This window comes from Bos grunniens, chromosome 7 (assembly GCF_055505025.1).
Source record: "Bos grunniens cultivar Pamir isolate PY7600 chromosome 7, Bosgru_T2T1.0, whole genome shotgun sequence".
Taxonomy (NCBI): Eukaryota; Metazoa; Chordata; class Mammalia; order Artiodactyla; family Bovidae; genus Bos; species Bos grunniens.
The window spans coordinates 109655578-109675257 of NC_141171.1; the positions used below are offsets into that span (position 1 = coordinate 109655578).

The following is a 19680-nucleotide window of genomic DNA, read 5'->3' on the forward strand; positions in this document are numbered from 1 at the left end:
TAACCTGTACTTGGGTTATTAAAGGAGTTAAATACTTTTCATGTATAAAAACACAACCGTATTACTGAGTATTTTTGTGGATAACCTTCACCAAGGTAAGAGGTATATTGAAGATTTAATAGAGTATCATTAAAAGTTTCAATTGGTTCTAAGATTCCAATTAACTTTCATTCACTTTTTAAAAAGGAAATATTACTCTGTGCTAATGTTTTTTCCCTAAGTCAAAATGAATCAAAATGCAGCATACAAGGTTATGTTACAACTGTGACCTGTACTTCATTCACTAGCATCACTGTAGAACCAGCTTAAGAAAATAATTCTCAACAAAAGAACGAAAGGCAAAAATGTCATATTCACTTTTTTCTGTTCTGAGACAACATTGAATGGAAAAATACTTGGGACCTACGTGTCTTCACCTCGTACTTTAAACTAGGATAAATTACTACAAATTCAGACAAAATTAACAACACTACCACCTTCCAGCAAATGTATGTTAATTATAAACCATATTTAAAATACCCTTTTCATTCATTACAAAAAGTTAACATAGGAACTTGGCAGTAAGCAAAGACATACGATTAGATGAGAGAGTGGAGGTGAAGAAAGAGAACGAAAGCAATTATCTTCAAATATCGGAAGGACTTGCGTGTGAGAAATGGAACAGACTATTTTTGGTTGCCTCTGGGAAGCAAAATTTAAGCAAAAGTTTGGAAAACATGGAAAGGTAGATTTCACTGTAACATAAGGAAGAATCCTTCGCAGGGTTCAAAAGTGGAATGACCTGTTTGGGGAGACAGGGAATTCAAACCTCAGCTGACTTCTGAGTGGAAGATGGCCAAGCACTGTTGCGAATGGTCTAGACGTGCACCAGATGAGGGCTGCGTGACTGATGAGGTGCCTGCTACTCTGTGGTGTCTTGATTCTGTCGCTCATTGTCTGTTAATTCTATGAGACACACTAAACCGGGGTCTGCTGCCAGTCTCTCACCAGATAGATTATCTTCAAGTTTTACTTTCATAGAACAGATTTCAGATAATCAAGGCTTGTTTAAAAGGTATTCTTTTATTACTCTAAAAACCAAAGTAGAAACATAGAAGATGGTGTATATAGTATATACGCTAACACTATATTCAAACAGTGTGTAACACAGAGCTGGGTTTCCCTCATTGTAATGTTTTATATAAAGCATAAGCTATAAGGACTAGCTGGCTGCATGTAACAAGTAGGAAAAGCCTTTTCCTCTGACAAGGACATTTTACCACCTTGTCATAGACCAACAGACTGGTTCCAAATAGGAAAAGGAGTACGTCAAGGCTGTATATTGTCACCCTGCTTATTTAACTTCTATGCAAAGTACATCATGAGAAATGCTGGCCTGGAAGAAGCATAAGCTGGAATTAAGATTGCCAGGAGAAATAACAATAACCTCAGATATGCAGATGACACCACCCTTATGGCAGAAAGTGAAGAAGAACTAAAGACCCTCTTGATGAAAGTGAAAGAGGAGAGTGAAAAAGTTGGCTTAGAACTCAACATTCAGAAAACTAAGATCATGACAAATAGATGGGGAAACAGAAACAGTGGCTGACTTTATTTTGGGGGGCTCCAAAATCACTGCAGATGGTGACCACAGTAATGAAATTAAAAGACACTCCTTGGAAGGAAAGTTATGACCAACCTAGACAGCATATTAAAAAGTAAAGACATTACTTTATCAACAAAGTCCATCTAGTCAAGGCTATTGTTTTTCCAGTAGTCATTTATGAATGTGAGAGTTGGACCATAAAGAAAGCTGAGTGCCAAAGAATTGATGCTTTTGAACTGTGGTGTTGGAGAAGACTCTTGAGAGTCCCTTAGACTGCAAGGAGATCCAACCAGTCCATCCTAAAGGAGATCAGTCCTGGGTGCTCACTGGAAGGACTGATGTCGAAGCTGAAACCCCAATACTTTGGCCACCTAGAGTGAAGAGCTGACTTATTTGAAAAGACCCTGATGCTGGGAAAAATTGAGGGCAGGAGGAGAAGGGGATGACAGAGGATGAGATGGTTGGATGGCATCACCAACTCAATGGACATGAGTTTGAGTAAACTCTGGGAGTTGGTGATGGACACGGAGGCCTGGCGTGCTGCAGTCCATGGTGTCGCAAAGAGTTGGACATGACTAAGCGACTGAACTGAACTGAACTTACAGCAAAATACATAGGCTATGTTTTCTCAAAATATAGTGTCAGAAGTGGTTTAATAATACAGATTATTCCTGGATTCTACTTTTAGGATTTTCAATGCAAATTTCTGAAACAAGGTCCAGGAGTTTATCTTGGCCATAAGGACTCACACAGTAGAAAGTCTGAAAATGCTTTTGTAAGCATTGCTGTAGGACAAGGACTGTCAGACAGAAGTTCTCAGTCATCTTTTTCATATTCTTCAACATGCAAATGGGTTGTTTTTCTTTTTTTCACTTCACTCAAAAGGTCAAATAGCATAGTTAGCACAGCACAATGAGGTCATTGTTAGTGCAGGTCCTGAAGACAGAGTGCCTAGGTGAAGTCTCACCTGTGCCGTTTACTCACTAAATTTCCTTGGAAAAATGAACACTTAGTGCGTCGGTTTTCTTATCTATCGAAAGGGGATACTATGAATATCTACAATCCAGTCTCCTTATAATGATTAATATGTTAGGTGATGCATGCTGCATGCCCAGAACAATGTCTGACACATAGTAAGAGCTTCGTAAATGTCCATTATGATTATTACTCTGTTACCCATCAGGACAAAGTGTTTTTCAAAGTCATAATTTCAATAGGCAAAACTTCTGTGTGTTTAAATAAATTAACATTTTTCAACTTCCCTCATAGTTTTCCAGTTCAAAACTGTCTTTTCTAGGTAGATGCTGCAAAACCTTTGTTCCAATAATGACCTTCACACTTGCCAACAGCTGAACACCAAGGGGAAGTGCATTAGTCTGCTTGGGCTGCCATAACGAAGTGCCGTAGACTGGAGGTCCTAAACAATAGAAGTTTATTTTCTCATGGTGTTGAAGGCTGAGATGTCTGAGATCAAGGTGCCATCTGACTGTGTATACGGTGAGGGCCTTCTTCCTGGCTTTGGGACGGCTTGCTTTCTCACTGTGTCCGACCCAGCGGAGAGTGAGTTCTCTGGTGTCTTTCTTATAAGGACACTGGTTCTGTCACATCAGGGCCGCAGCAGCATGACCTTATTTAGTTACCCCCTTGTAGGCCCTATCTCTAAATACACTCACGTTGTGGGTTATGATTTCAGCATATGAATTTTGAGGCTTGAGGGGCACAGTTCAGTCCATAGCAGAAGGTGTAGAGGATGGTCCTCCATGAAGGGAATCCTCCAAGTCAGACACTTGGAGTTTCAACCAGATGTTAAATTCAGAGGTGGTATTTACAATCATACATAGAAATTTCTATTCAACCCAAATCGTGAAAGCTCAGCACTTCTGTCACTGGCCAGAGACCTCAGTCTAGAATTAATAGATATCTGACTCTATGATAAGTGTGTCTGACATAAAACCCTAGAATAAAAAAGGCACATGCTAAGTAGACATCCATTCCTCTAAATGTTTCAGGTTCTGCACCTGCACCAGGTAAGATCGACAGGAAGTTACCTTAGTGGAAGTTATTAGTTTCCTATAACATTGTCCCCACCAAACCATGATTTGAAGAGTCTCTTTATATTAAGGGCTTTACACAAAAATGGCCCATAAGAATACTGCCTGATTCATTCATAAGAGGGCCATTGATAATATTCCTAAATGTTTTCCAGTGTCATTTGTATATTTTAAGTAAATAAAATAGAATTCCCAGATAGAAAGTGTACAAAGGAGTAAGCATTAGGAAAAAACCCTTCCTCACTGACTTCCCAACATCATTAACTACACCAGCAACTGAAAACCTATTAATATCCATTGGACCTTTGCTATCCGTGAGTTACTATGCCAAGTATGTATGTTTCCATAGTTTTTTTCTTACAAAAAGCCTCATGATAAGAATAGTATTTTTATCTTAATTATGGAGCCAATAAATCCAATCAAAAGATTAGATAATTTGACCTAGAATTTTGAGATACAAGTGACAGAATTAACATGCAATTCTGTATGACTCCAGAATTGATTTTTTTTCTCTAAACAAAAAATATACTTACTCGAAGGGAAAATTATGAGAAAAATCATGTCATTTTCAATTAAACAAAGAAGCACTCCTTGTTCTCTGTGTCACTTTCCAAAAAGACAGTCCTATCCTCTCCAGCAATCATGCTGACAAGGTCTGCACAGATGACATTCCTTCCGGAGGCATCCATTTTAAGTGATCTGATAGAAGTGGTGATCGTTATCGATGATCATGCAACCAGGACAACCCAGACAGAATCATTTTCCCTCTGTGGGAAAATCAATCAGCGATGCTACAAAGAATCAAGTTATAATGAAACACATCAACAACAATAGTAAGCCCTATCCCCTGGTGATATATTTGACTATGCACACGAACAGCCATGTACAGCAATGACTTTTCACCATGCTGACTGACGCAGGAAGCCCAGAAATTCAGTGCGAGCACAAGGAAGAGACCTAAACCTTATGTCCAGCAGAAGTACATTCTCTGGTTCTGATAGAGACGAAGAAAATCACAGGATTTTCTGACACTCTTGAGACATCTGTAGCAAAACAATCATCATCAACATACCTTAAACACTCCCCACAAGAAATCACAAAGATGCTTGAAGTATTGATGATTTCAAAATACTCAGAATCGTTAAGGAGGCAAACACCACAGTATTATTTATGGCTTGTACAACTTTGATGCCAAAGAAAATGTATCGACTTTTGACTGCAGAGGAAGCAACTTTGGTATGTCGCTCCTCTTTACTGCTGATAGAATCTTTAAAGGCTTTCCACAGCTTGAAACATCTGTTTTCCCACTTGGGTTGAGAAAATATTGATAAAATGCTGTTTAATTATTTCAATGCTAAGTTCAAGTATAAGCGTAAGAAAAACATCAACGAAAGCAGAAGAGTCATCCATGGCCTCAGGGCATCTCCTTCAGACCTCAGTCTGTTAGAAACTGCCTTCTCTCTCTCTATTTTATCGCCGTTTAAGAATAAATGCTGACTCCGTGTGATCTGTAGAGAAGGCTCTTTGATCCATAACCCTACGGATGGATAGACCCACCACTGTACATTATTCCAACAATGAAATTCAGAAATCCCTACAGCAGTTGTTCAGGATGCAATTAAGACATACACCTTCAGGAGACTATCCGTTACAGTACAAGTATGCAGGCAGCGATGTCACCGAGGCACACAGGACCAAACCTGCTGTTTCTGGGATGTCATACTTTTCCACTGGTTTGAGTTCATACCAACCAGAAACAAGCGTGGTTATTCAGATTTATAAAGAAGAGAAAGCAATGACCAAGGATGACTAGACCTCTGCAAGTCCAAGCTCACGGATCGTTCTCTATAAGCACTGCTTAGAAGAAAAAAAGCACAAATCACTGCCAAAAAAAATCTCAATAGGTCTGCTCTCGGTAGAGAAACGATTATAGGGGCCATGACCAATATTTGAGCTAGGAAGATTTGGGGTGTGTTGCTCAGGGGGATGAGGAATATGAAGCTGTAAATAATAAATGGAAAAGCGAAATCTCTTCCAAGAAGTCACCCATATTCTATTCCTATGCTATCAAAGTCATTGGGAGATGATAAGAAGCTTCAAGGAAAGATCAACAATGAACAAATAAATGCACTGAAACCATCAATCTGGTGAAAAAAAATAAATCAGATTGCCAAAAAAGAAGAAAACTTCTAGGATCCACAGAAACACGCAACCCTATCACTGTGAGGTTTTACCAGAGCGCAGGGGTCATGGTCAGAGGGAGGCCAAGAAGCTTCCAGGAGCACAGATCCCACACATGGAAGGCTGTCTCCTGGACCCATCACTGAACAGAGCAGTGAAGGAACAGAAAGAACTATTCTGCACAGCTGGGAAAAGACTGAAGGCCCCAAAGTTTTACATAAATCTATGCAGGGGCAAGTTAAAAATCATTTGTTGAGCTGCTGCTATATAGGAAGACTTCTGACCATTCTAAATATTTCAAAAAATGTGAATAGCAAGAGAAGTGAATACCTGTTCACTTGATCAATACCATAAACAAGGGAGAAGTATAATTTATCTGTTAACTAAAAATCTGTTTAAAAATGGCACTAGTAAAAAATAAGCATCATCTTCTTAAAAGGTGGGCAAAAGTCAATAAATTACACTTCAAAGTTTCAATCTACTGTTTAAACCAGAACTATATTGAAAGTACTTTTAAAATAGCAAGCAAATTCTTGAGAAAGAAACTATCTGTGACTAAGGTCTTACTGTTTAAAACTATATTCACATATGTTCAAAATCAATGAATTTGCCTCCTTATCTTGCAATTATCTTTGAAATTCAGTGATTTATTTAATTACATAATAAACTCACTATCACTATTGCCCACCTGCTGCTGCTGCTGCTGCTGCTGCATCACTTCAGTCGTGTCCAACTCTGTGCGACCCCATAGACGGCAGCCCACCAGGCTCCCCCGTCCCTGGGATTCTCCAGGCAGGAACACTGGAGTGGGTGCCATTTCCTTCTCCAATGCATGAAAGTGAAAAGTGAAAGTGAAGTCGCTTAGTCGTGTCCGACTCTTAACGACCCCATGGACTGCAGCCCACCAGGCTCCTCCATTCATGGGATTTTCCAGGCAAGAGTACTGGAGTGGGGTGCCATCGCCTTCTCTGATTGCCCACCTACTATGTGCTAAATACCATGGTAAATACTGGGTTAATACGAATATAATTCAGACACGATTCTCCAATCTCGATTATCTGAAAACTTAGTGGAAGTGAGAGACATATATCTAAAAGACTATAATAACATGTAGACTGTAGACCACATGATATTCTTAAAGAAGAGTTGTAGCTAACCTGAAAGGACACTTTTGAATTATATTGTCCCTGACATGCCCTTTAAAAACAGAAGTATCTTATTCTAATAATATGCATAGGCAATAGTAGAAAAATAAACTGTCTTGAGACACAAATCAGGTACATTTTAAGCATAAAGTGCGAGATGTGAAGAGTGTACTATAATATCTGAGTGATTAAAGAGAAACGCTCTGGGGTCTGGGAAGAACAAGAGAAACAGTAAATGCAAATGGAGAAGATGGATGAGAAGGCCTAATGGAACAAGAGTAAAAAACTTTACACACATTTTACAAGTTTTCCTAAGGTCATCTCCTGTTTCCAAGGAATATAACTTGAATCATAAATCAACAGACTCTAGGGTACATTTCAGCTGTTTTAAAATTATTGACCAAAAGTTTCCACCTCATAAAATAGACTTCCTAAATTTGTAGAAAGTTCTAGTGAATTTGAAATTACCTTCCCACTTCAAAATGTTAACTTTTTGTACATAAAAAAGCTTATTATTATATATATAGAGATATCTTAAAAATATTTCTCAAGTTGAAAAACAATTTACTTACAACAATCTGATGTTTCTGAAGAGAAATATTCCAAAAGACCTGAAATACTTGTTTCCCTCAATTCTGGCTCTTCTTGTGATTTGTCCACAAGTAAAATATCTTTCTGTGAACTTTTACAGTCACAGAAACCAATTAAAGCAGTCTTTCTCAAAACAGAATTGGTCGCATATAAGCAGATTTCTGCAAGAATTTTTATGTATATGGTGACTACATTCTGGGCCCAGGAAAAATCATCTACCTCGCAGCTTTTATCCTAAAATGAGAAAATAGCTATTAGAGAATCAAAGTATGTTCTGTCATAATGAGAACTACATACCATACTTATAAGAAATATCTTCAGTTTTTATTAGAAACTAATATTTCTAAAATGTGCTCTTTTTTAAAAGCAAGTATTCCGTGGGTAGATTGCATGAGACAAGGTTCAAAAACTAAAAAATTACTAAAAAGTATATAAAGTACAACATTTCAATTTCGTACAACAATACAATTTCAATGGATTGTCAATTAATCCAATGAGATACTATTCTCCATTTCGTATTGTAAAAGAATCTGTTTTGTATATAGCTCAATTTGTATGTACACTTTTATATATTTTTTCATAGGAAAGCAAGAAAGTTATATCTTCTGGAGAGGAATTTGAGCAGCTGTTGTAAGAGTATTAAAAGAAAGTATAGAGTCTATCATTTGGTAACAAATCTATTCTAAAGAAATATTCATAAATGCACGTAAAGATTTCTTTTGTATGAGAATATCAGTTCAATATTATTTGTAAATAACTGTGAATTGTTGTTGGTGATGGACAGGAAAGCCTGGCATGCTGCAGTCCACGGGGTCGCAAAGAGTTGGACACGACTAAGCAACTGAACTGAACTGTGAATAATGCAATTAACTGAATTAGAAATAAGCTCAAAGTTCAACAACAGAGAAACAGTTACCTCATCCTCACTAAAATGTATTAATAAATCTTAATAATATGTAATGACCAATTTTTATAACTAGGAAACTAAACCATGACTATCTGATCCCATGTTTGCTAATAAAATTTAAAGTTCCTCCTGTGTGCATGCATGTGTGCATGTGACTATAATATACTATCTCTGTGTCTCTATCTATATATTTATACTGGGATATATAGAAAACATGCTTTAATTTCACATTTAACTAAAATTATTATTACAAAATCAGGCTCATTATAGGTGCTTCCCTGGTGGCTCAGACAGTAAAAAATCTGCCTGCAATGCAGGAGACCTGCATCTGATGCCAGGTTGGAAAGATCCCTGGAGAAAGGAATGGCTACCCACTCCAGTGTTCTTGCCTGGAGAATCCTATGGACAGAGGAGCCTGGCGGGCCACAGTCTATGGGTCCCAAAGGGTCAAACATGGCTAAGGAACTAACATTTTCACTTTCTTTCATGATCATTATAAGTCCTAATATAATGTACAATTAAAATAGGATCAGAAGTAAAATTTGTTTCAATTTAGGTCTTTTTGTGCACCTTCGTTAACAGTATACTCTTACCTGATTTTGAACAGACATAATGCTTAACAGAAAATCTCTCATTAGGTCCATGAACGCTTTCAAACAAGTCATGTTTAATCTGGCAGCCTCCCCAAGAACCAACAAAGCCAAGGCTAAATCCAACCTGGAAATTTTATGAACAAAACAAAGAGTTTAGTTTAAAATAATACGAAATAATCCTTTAATGAAAAAGGTAATAGGCTGGGAGAAGTGACTGCTGTGGACGACTAGATACATTTATTTTCAATAAAGACTACTGCTCTTTGCCATTGGTAAATGCTTACTGAAAAGGGCCACATTGGGACAGATGCTGAGTTCACAGTAGTGCTCTGACAAAACTGAGAGTAAAAACTATTACAAATGATCACTTTATAGATCCTGCATAGCAAGCAATTGAAGGCACCGGTTTCAGAGTGTCCCCAAGATCTCACAATACGTTTTGATTTTTAACCTTTTTACAACTGATTCCAACAGGTGAATTTCAAGAGAGAGTTTTATTCTCAAAAGAGAGAATTTAAAAATGGTCTTTCTAACTACTCTGAAAGCTCAGTATTTTTATAAAAGGTGCAATTTCTCAAAATAAATTTGTATTTCACATTAAATGGAAGACTGTCAAGATTTGAAATAATTATACAACTAGGAGGGCTTCCCTGGTGACTCAGATGGTAAAGAATCCGCCTGCAATGTGGGAGACCTGGGTTCGATCCCTGGGTTAGGAAGATCCCCTGGAGCACCCACTCTGGTATTTTTGCCTGGAGAATCCCATGGACAGAGAAACTTGGCGGGCTATAATTCATGGGGCCACAAAGAGTCGGACACGACTGAGTAAGCGCGTGTGCGCGCACGCACACACACACACACACACACATACAACTGGGAAATGATAAGAATTCATTAACCATAAGTGTACATATATTCTAACAGTTTCAGGAAATTATACATTTAGTGTTATTGTTATTCAAATTTCAAAGAGCTGATTATGATGTAAATATAAAATTATCTCTGCCTAGAGCTACATACTGCCTTGATTCATAGGCCATTAATCAGTTAAATCATCCCACATGGTCAAAAAAAGAGTCCAAAATGCAGTACTTCGGTGCAGTCTCAAAAACAATAGAATGAACTCAGTTTGTCCTTCTCCAAGGGATCTTTCTGACCCAGGGATTGAGCCCAGGTCTCCTGCATTTCAGGCATATTCTTTACAATTTGAGCCACCAGGGAAGCCCCTACAGTAATCCAAGACTATGCCCCAACCACTATTGCCAAAGAAGCTGAGATTGACTGGTTTTATGAAGACCTGTAAGACCTTCTAGAACTATCACCAAAAAAAAGGTCCTTTTCATCACAGGGGATTGAACGTAAAGTAGGAAGTCAAGAAATACCTAGAGTAACAGGCAAGTTTGGCCTTGGAGTACAAATGAAACAGGGCAAAGGTTAACAGAGTTTTGCCAAAAGAACATAGCAAACACCCTCTTCCAACAACACAAGAGAGGACTCTACACATGGACATCACCAGATGGTCCATAGCAAAATCAGATCGACTATATTCTTTGCAGCTGAAGATGGAGAAGCTCTACACAGTCAGTAAAAACAAGACAGGGAGCTGACTGCGGCTCAGATCATGAACTCCTTATTGCAAAATGCAGGCTTCAATTAAGAAACTAGGGGAAAACCACTCGACCTAGTGGCATGACCTAAGTCAAATCCCTTATGATTACACAGCACAGGTGAAAAATAAACTCAAGGGATTAGATCTGGTACACAGTGTCTGAAGAACTATGAACGGAGGTTGGTAACACTGCATAGGCGGTGGTGACCAAAACCATCCCAAAGAGAAAGAAATAAAAGAAGGAAAAGTGGCTGTCAGAGGAGGCCTTACAAACAGCTGAGAAAAGAAGAGAAGTGAAAGGGAATGATATACCCAACTGAATGTTGAGTTCCAAAGAACAGCAAGGAGACCTAAAGTCTTAAGTAAACAATGCAAGGGAATAGAGGGAAACAATAGAATGGCAAAGACTAGCGATCTCTTCAAGGAAATTGTAGACACCAAGGGAGCATTTCATGTAAAAATGAATACAATAAAGGAAGAAAATGGCAAAGACCTAACAGAAGCAGAAGAGATTAAGAAGAGGGGACAAGAATACAGAAAAGTGTTAAAGTGTTAATCACTCAGTCGTGCCCAACTCTTTGTGACTACATGGACCTTAGCCCACCAGGCTCCTCTGTCCATGGGATTTTCCAGGCAAGAATACTGGAGTGGTTTGCCATTTCCTTCTCCAGAGAATACACAAAAGAACAATACAAAAAAAAAAAAAAAAAGGCCTTAATGACCTGAAAAACTACAATGAATGTGGTCACTCACCTAGAGTCAGACACCCTGGTGTGTGAGGTCAAGTGGGCCTTAGGAAGCATCACTACAAACAAAGCTAGTGGAAGTGATGGAATTCCAATTGAGCTATTTCAGATCCTAAAAGATGATGCTGTGAAAGTGCTGCACTCAATATGCCAGCAAATTTGGAAAACTCAGCAGTGGCCACAGGACTGGAAAAGGTCAGTTTTCATTCCAATCCCAAAGAAAGGCAATGCCAAGGAATGCTCAAACTACCAAGCACTTGCATTCATCTCACATGCTAGCAGGGTAATGCTCAAAACCCTTCAAGCCAGGATTTAACAGTATACGAACCAAGAACTTCCAGATGTACAAGCTGGATTTAGAAAAGGTAGAGGAATCAGAGAGCAAATTGCCAACATCCATTATATCAGAGAAATAGCAAGGGAATTAAAAAACTACTTCCACTTTATTGAATACACTAAAGAGTCTGACTGTGTGGATCACAACAAACTATGCAAAATGCTTAAAGTTATGAGAATACCACACCACCTCACCTGTCTTCTGAGAAATGTGAATGCAGAACAAGAAACAATAGTTAGAACTGGACATGGAACAATGGACTGGTTCAAAATAGAGAAAGGAGCACATCAAGGCTGTATGTTGTCACCCTGCCTGTTTAACTTCTATGCAGAATACATCATGCAAAGTGCTGGGCTGGATAACTCACAGCTAGAATCAAGATTGCAAGAGAAATATCAATAACCTCAGGTATGCAGATGATACCACTCTAATGGCAGAAAGCAAAGAGGACATAAAGGGCCTCTTGATGCGGGTGAAAGAAGAGAGTGAAAAAGCTGGCTTAAAACTCACCATTCAAAAAATGAAGATCAATGGCCTCCAGTCCCATCACTTAATGGCATATAGAAGGGGAAAGAATGTCAGACTTTATTTTCTTGGGCCCCAAAATCACTGCAGATGGTGACTGCAGCCATGAAATTAAAAGACGCTTGCTTCTGGAAGAACAACTATAACAAACCAAGACAGTGTATTAAAAAGCAAAGACAGCACTTTGCTGGCAAAGATGCATGGAGTTAAAGCTATGGTTTTTCCAGTAGTCATGTACAGATGTAAGAACAGGACAGTAAAGAAGGCAGAGGGCAGAAAAATTGATGCTTTTGAACTGTGGTGTTAGAGAAGAATCTTGAGAGTCCCTTGGACAGCAAGGAGATCCAACTAGTCAATCCTAAAGGAAATTCAGTTCAGTTCAGTTCAGTTGCTCAGTCGTGTCCGACTGTCTGTGACCCCATGGATTGCAGCACGCCAGACCTCCCTGCCCATCACCAACACCCGGACTTTACTCAAACTCATGTCCATCGAGTTGGTGATGCCATCCAGCCATCTCATCCCCTGTTGTCCCCTTCTCCTCCTGCCCCCAATCCCTCCCAGCATCAGAGTCTTTTCCAATGAGTCAACTCTTCACATGAGGTGGCCAAAGTACTGGAGTTTCAGCTTTAGCATCAGTCATTTCAAAGAACACCCAGGGCTGATCTCCTTTAGAATGGACTGGTTGGATCTCCTTGCAGTCCAAGGGACTCTCAAGAGTCTTCTCCAACACCACAGTTCAAAAGCATCAATTCTTCAATGCTCAGCTTTCTTCACAGTTCAACTCTCACATCCATACATGACCACAGGAAAAACCATAGCGTTGACTAGACAGACCTTTGTTGGCAAAGTAATGTCTCTGCTTTTGAATATGCTATCTAGGTTGGTCATAACTTTCCTTCCAAGGAGTAAGTGTCTTTTAATTTCATGGCTGCAGTCACCATCTGCAGTGATTTTGAAGCCCCCAAAAATAAAGTCTGACACTGTTTCCACTGTTTCCCCATCTGTTTCCCATGAAGTGATGGGACCAGATGCCATGATCTTCGTTTTCTGAATGTTGAGCTTTAAGCCAACTTTTTCACTCTCCACTTTCACTTTCATCAAGAGGCTTTTTAGTTCCTCTTCACTTTCTGCCATAAGGGTGGTGTCATCTGCATATCTGAGGTTATTGATATTTCTCCTGGCAATCTTGATTTCCAGCTTGTGTTTCTTCCAGCCCAGCATTTCTCATGATGTACTCTGCATATAAGTTAAATAAGCAAGGTGACAATATACCACCTTGATGTACTCCTTTTCCTATTTGGAACCAGTCTGTTGTTCCATATCCAGTTCTAACTGTTGCTTCCTGACCTGCATATAGGTTTCTCAAGAGGCAGGTCAGGTGGTCTCGTATTTCCAGAATTTTCCACAGTTTATTGTGATCCACACAGTCAAAGGCTTTGGCATAGTCAATAAAGCAGAAATAGATGTTTTTCTGGAACTCTCTTGCTTTTTCCATGATCCAGCAGATGTTGGCAGTTTGATCTCTGGTTCCTCTGCCTTTTCTAAAACCAGCTTGAACATCTGGAAGTTCATGGTTCACATATTGCTGAAGCCTGGCTTAGAGAATTTTGAGCATGACTTTACTATAACTTTGAATATTCATTGGAAGGACTGATGCTGAAGCTGAAGCTCCAATGCTTTGGCCACCTGATGTGAAAAGTTGACTCATTGGAAAAGACCTTGATGCTGGGAAAGGCTGAAGGCGGGAGGAGAAGGGGATGGCAGAGGATGAGATGGTTGGATGGTGTCCCTGACTCGATGGACGTGAGTTTGAACAAACTCTGGGAAATAGTGAAGGATGGGAAGCCTGGAGTTCTGCAAGTTCACGGGGCTGCAGAGAGTCAGACATGACTTAGCAACTGTACAACAACAATAAATCAGTTTAAATAGTCAAAATATTTTAAAATTATATTGGAATTTACAACTGTGATACTTCAGGTCAGCAAGGTAAGTTCATCATGATTTTCAAAAGGAAACACCTCTAAGTGTGGGAAAAAGATAATTCTTTGCATTTGAATGATGCTTTACAGATCTCAAAATTTTTCACAATTTACCTCCTTAATCCAAACCACAATTTTTGACACATTGAAGAATTTTTTTTAAATACTTTAAAAATATTTCAAAAATTGAGTCAAACAGATCTGGAAAATCTGCCCCAGTTCATGTTTTAAGCTAGGTTAACTAATAATTTAAGTCTTATCCCACCCTTGTGTTTTTCCTATTTTTTTTCAATTTTGCTTTTCTAAGCCATTATTTAAATACTTTAATGTTTAACCTTAGTATTACAATGCTGCCTATTGCACACCTAGTTTGATTTGTCTCCTTCTTCCTTTCAGAACTAAACCTCAATTTTGTTCAAAATGGCAAAGTGATCAGTTAATATTGCTTCAACAAGATGGAAATCCTTTACATCTTGATTAAGGTAGTGATTACACAGGTGTATGCATCTGTCAAAAGCCATAGATCTGTATACATAAATTGTTTTAATTTTGTTATATATAAATTATATCAAATACATCTAATTTTTAACAAATGACTCCCCAGACTCCTTTGGAATGGCGTTAAGTATAGGTTTGGTCAGTGAGATATAAGAGGAAGCATATTATAAAAGCCTTCCATAGAAGCTAATACTGGTTTTAAATTCAGATAACAGGTTCTCCCTTCTCCTTTGCTCATCCTTTTCCTGGGAATTCACACCTGACAGCAGAAGGTAGAGCAGCCGTCTTGCAACAAGGAGGATAAAAGTCATTCTCTAAGGACGGAATAAAAGGGAGCTAGGAGAGGCTTGGCTCCTGAGGATCACTGAAGCATTTGTCTCAGCAGTGCTGTACTTGTTATGTGTGATAAATAGAGCCCTATTTGGTAACGCAATTGTAGTCAGGTCACTGTTACATGCAGGAGGACTAAAGCCTAACCAATGCATCTAAACAATATTTATAAGCATGAAATTTATGGTAGAAAAATTAGAGATGGAATCTTAGCTCTATCACTAACTAGATATATGGCATAGGGCAATAGTCATACCTCAGCTAAATCTTAATCTACTCATCTATAAAGTAAATGTAGCAAAACTTACTTTTCAGAGACTATTATGAAATTTAAGGGAAATACTCTATACAAAATGTCTGGATTCAAAAGGCTGAACTGAACTGAATCACAGCAATACTATTATTTCAAAGTCAATAGATATGAGTTCAGTAACTTTTTTTTATCTATGATGACTGAAGGGAAAGGTCTAGATGCTCGCCAAGATGAACGAAGACTGAGTCCTTCCCCAGAGTTCTCATGGCCCCTGCTTCACAATAAGGTCAAGTGAAGGAGGGGATAGTCTCAGACTTCACAAAACTTCACCCAGGAATATACCTCACAGTCATACGTTTTGTTTCTCCTGTTCCCTTTTAAGTCTGGAAAACTGTAGCTAACGTAGGGCAGTTTCACCAAAATACAAATTGAAAAGAGATTCATCAGTGTTGGTCACCTATGGTTTTAAGAAAAAATGCTTTACCAGAAACATACTATTTTCAATCAATGCTGTTGATCGCAAAATCTTCAATAAGGGAAAATGCCTTTGACAAAACTGAAGTTTGTTAAAAAATCAAAACTGGTGAGGAGGAGCTAAGATGGTGGGGGAATAGGATGGGGAGACCACTTTCTCCCCTACAAAATCATGAAAAGAACATTTAAACTTCAAAATGCAGGCCCAACCGAGTCTGCGCCTCTGAGGACTACCAGAGTGCCTGAACCTGAGTGGCTTAGACCTGGGAGGTGCATGCAGCCCAGGGCCGGCCTCGGATGGTTCCTGGCGGAGCAACCTAGAGCCTGAGCAGTGTGGGCAGGGAGGCTACACGCGCCGTGAGCAGGGGCTGGCCCAGTGTGGCTGAGGCACTGTGAGCACACGCCAGTGTTATTTGTTTGCAGCGTCCCTCCCTCCCCACAGCACAACTGAACAAGTGAGCCTAAAAAAAAAAGTGTCCACCACTGCCCCCTTTGTGTCAGGGAGGAAATCAGACACTGAAGAGACCAGCAAACAGAAGAAGCTAAAACACAGGGAACCACCTTGGAAGTGACAGGCAATAGATTAAAACCCTGGCGTTAGTACCGACTACATAGGAACGGTCCTATAGATCTTCAGAAATATAAGCCAGACCAAGGAACTAGCCAAAAATGAACTGACCCCACAATACCCACAACACCACCAGAGAAAGTCCTAGATATAGTTTTACTATTTTTACAATCATCTTTCTTTCTTTTTTTTTAATTAAAAAAAAATTTTAAGTCCTCTATTACTCCTTTAATTTTCACTTTTATAACCTACTATTACTTTGCAAAAAAAAAAAAAAAAAAAGAAGACCCTCTTTTTTTAAAAGCAAACTTCATATATATATATTTTTAATAATTTTTGTGACTTTGTTTTTTTCTTTTCTTTTTTCCCTTTTTTTCCTTCTTCTCTTTAACATTGTATTTTTGAAATTCCAAATTCTAGATTTTTGATTTTTGCTTTTTGTTATCAATTTTGTACCTATATTTTTAAAAATAATTTTTGTGACTTTTTTTTCCTCTTTCTTTTTCTTCTTCTTTTCTTTAACATAGTATTTCTGAAATTCCAAACTCTAGATTTTTAATTTTACTTTTTGTTATCAATTTTGTACCTATATTTTCTTTATAATTTTTGTGACTTTGTTGTTGTTTTTTTTTTTTTTTTTTCTTTTTCTTCTTTTCTTTAACATTGTATTTTTGAAATTCCAAACTCTACTCTAGATTTTTAATTTTTGCTTTTTGGTATTTGTTATCAATTTTGTACCTTTAAAAACCCAAGCTTCAGGACCCATTTTTACTTGGGAGTGAGATTACTGGCTTGACTGCTCTCTCCCACTTTGGACTCTCCTTTTTCTCCACCAGGTCGCCTGTGTCTCCTCCCTAACCCCTCTCTGCTCTACCCAACTCTGTGAATTTCTGTGTGTTCCAGATGGTGGAGAACACTTAGGGAACTGATTACTGGCTGGATCTGTCTCGATCCTTTTCATTCCCCCCTTTTATCCTCCCGGCCACCTCTGTCTCCTTCTTCCCTCTTCTCTTCTCTGTATAACTCCGTGAACATCTCTGAGTGGTCCAGTTGTGGAGTGCACATAAGGAAGTGATTACTGGCTAGCCTGCTCTCTCCTCTATTGATTCCACCGCATCTCATTCGGGTCACCTCTAACTTCCTCCTCCCTCTTCTCTTCTCCATGTAACTCTGTGAACCTCTCTGGGTGTCCCTCACTGTGGAGAAACTTTTCATCTTTAACCTACATGTTTTATCAATGGTGCTGTATAGAAGGAGAAGTTTTGAGACTACTGTAAAAACAAGACTGAAAACCAGAAGCAGGAGGCTTAAGTCCAAACCCTGACTCCAGGGAACATTAATTGACAGGAGCTCATCAAACGCCTCCATACCTACACTGAAACCAAGGACCACACAAGGCCCAACAAGTTCCAGGGCAAGACATACCAAGCAAATTCTCCAGCAACACAGGAACACAGCCCTGAGCTCCAATATACAGGCTGCCCAAAGTTACTACAAAACCATAGACATCTCATAACGCATTACTGGACACTTCATTGCACTCCAGAGAGAAGAAATACAGCTCCACCCACCAGAACACCGACACAAGCTTCCCTAACCAAGAAACCTTGACAAGCCACCTGTACAAACCCACATACAGTGTGGAAACTCCATAATAAAGAGAACTCCACAAACTGCCAGAATACAGAAAGGACACCCCAAACTCAGCAATATAAACAAGAAGAAGAGACAGAGGAATACCCAGCAGGTAAAGGAACAGGATAAATGCCCACCAAACAAAAGAGGAAGAGATAGGGAATCTACATGATAAAGAATTCCAAATAATGATAGTGAAAATGATCCAAAATCTTGAAATCAAAATGGAATCACAGATAAATAGCCTGGAGACAAGGATTGAGAAGATGTAAGAAAGGTTTAACAAGGACCTAGAAGAAATAAAAAAGAGTCAATATATAATGAATAATGCAATAAATGAGATCAAAAACACTCTGGAGGCAACAAATAGTAGAATAACAGAGGCAGAAGATAGGATTAGTGAATTAGAAGATAGAATAGTAGAAATAAATGAATCAGAGAGGAAAAAAGAAAAACAAATTAAAAGAAATGAGGACAATCTCAGAGACCTCTGGGACAATCTTAAACGCCCCAACATTCTAATCAAAGGAGTCCCAGAAGAAGAAGACAAAAAGAAAGACCATGAGAAAATACTTGAGGAGTTAATAGTTGAAAACTTCCCTAAAATGGGGAAGGAAATAATCACCCAAGCCCAAGAAACCCAGAGAATCCCAAACAGAATAAAGCTAAGGCGAAATACCCCAAGACATATATTAATCAAATTAACAAAGATCAAACACAAAGAACAAATATTAAAAGCAGCAAGGGAAAAACAACAAATATCACACAAGGAAATTCCCATAAGAATAAGAGCTGATCTTTCAATAGAAACTCTTCAAGCCAGGAGGGAATGGCAAGACATACTTAAAGTGATGAAAGAAAATAACCTATAGCCTAGATTGCTGTACCCAGCAAGGATCTCATTCAAATATGAAGGAGAAATCAAAAGCTTTACAGAAAAGCAAAAGCTGAGAGAATTCAGCATCACCAAACCAGCTCTCCAACAAATGCTAAAGGATCGTCTCTAGACAGGAAACACAAAAAGGGTCTATAAACTCGAACCCAAAACAATAAAGTAAACGGCAATGGGATCATACTTATCAATAATTACCTTAAATGTAAATGGGTTGAATGCCCCAGCCAAAAGACAAAGACTGGCTGAATGGATACAAAAACAAGATCCCTATATATGTTGTCTACAAGAGACCCACCTCAAAACAGGGGACACATACAAAAGCGAAGGGCTGGAAAAAGATTTTCCATGCAAATAGAGACCAAATGAAAGCAGGAATAGCAATACTCATATCAGATAAAATAGACTTTAAAACAAAGGCTGTGAAAAGAGACAAAGAAGGTCACTACATAATGATCAAAGGATCATTCCAAGAAGAAAATATAAAAATTATAAACATATATGCACCCAACATAGGAGCACTGCAATATGTAAGACAAATGCTAACAAGTATGAAAGGGGAAATTAACAATAACACAATAATAGTGGGAGACTTTAATACCTCACTCACACCTATGGATAGATCAACTAAACAGAAAATTAACAAGGAAACACAAACTTTAAATGATACAATAGATCAGTTAGACTTAATTGATAGCTATAGGACATTTCACCCCAAAACAATGAATTTCACCTTTTTCTCAGGCACACACGGAACCTTCTCCAGGATAGATCACATCCT

The 19680-nt window shown here is 38.6% G+C and overlaps 1 protein-coding gene across 21 annotated transcripts in view; it reads right to left on the bottom strand.

Moving 5' to 3' along the window:
* Positions 1-19680, bottom strand: part of TMEM232 (transmembrane protein 232) — a 274263-nt gene that overhangs the window by 176681 nt on the left and 77902 nt on the right. For all 21 annotated transcript variants that reach the window (XM_086413382.1, XM_086413380.1, XM_086413381.1 and 18 more), the window contains 2 exons: positions 9054-9177; positions 7535-7787 (listed from right to left, as the gene is read on the bottom strand). In XM_086413382.1, coding sequence (XP_086269508.1) covers positions 7535-7787; positions 9054-9177 — 377 coding nt within the window. The remainder of the gene's footprint in view (positions 1-7534; positions 7788-9053; positions 9178-19680) is intronic.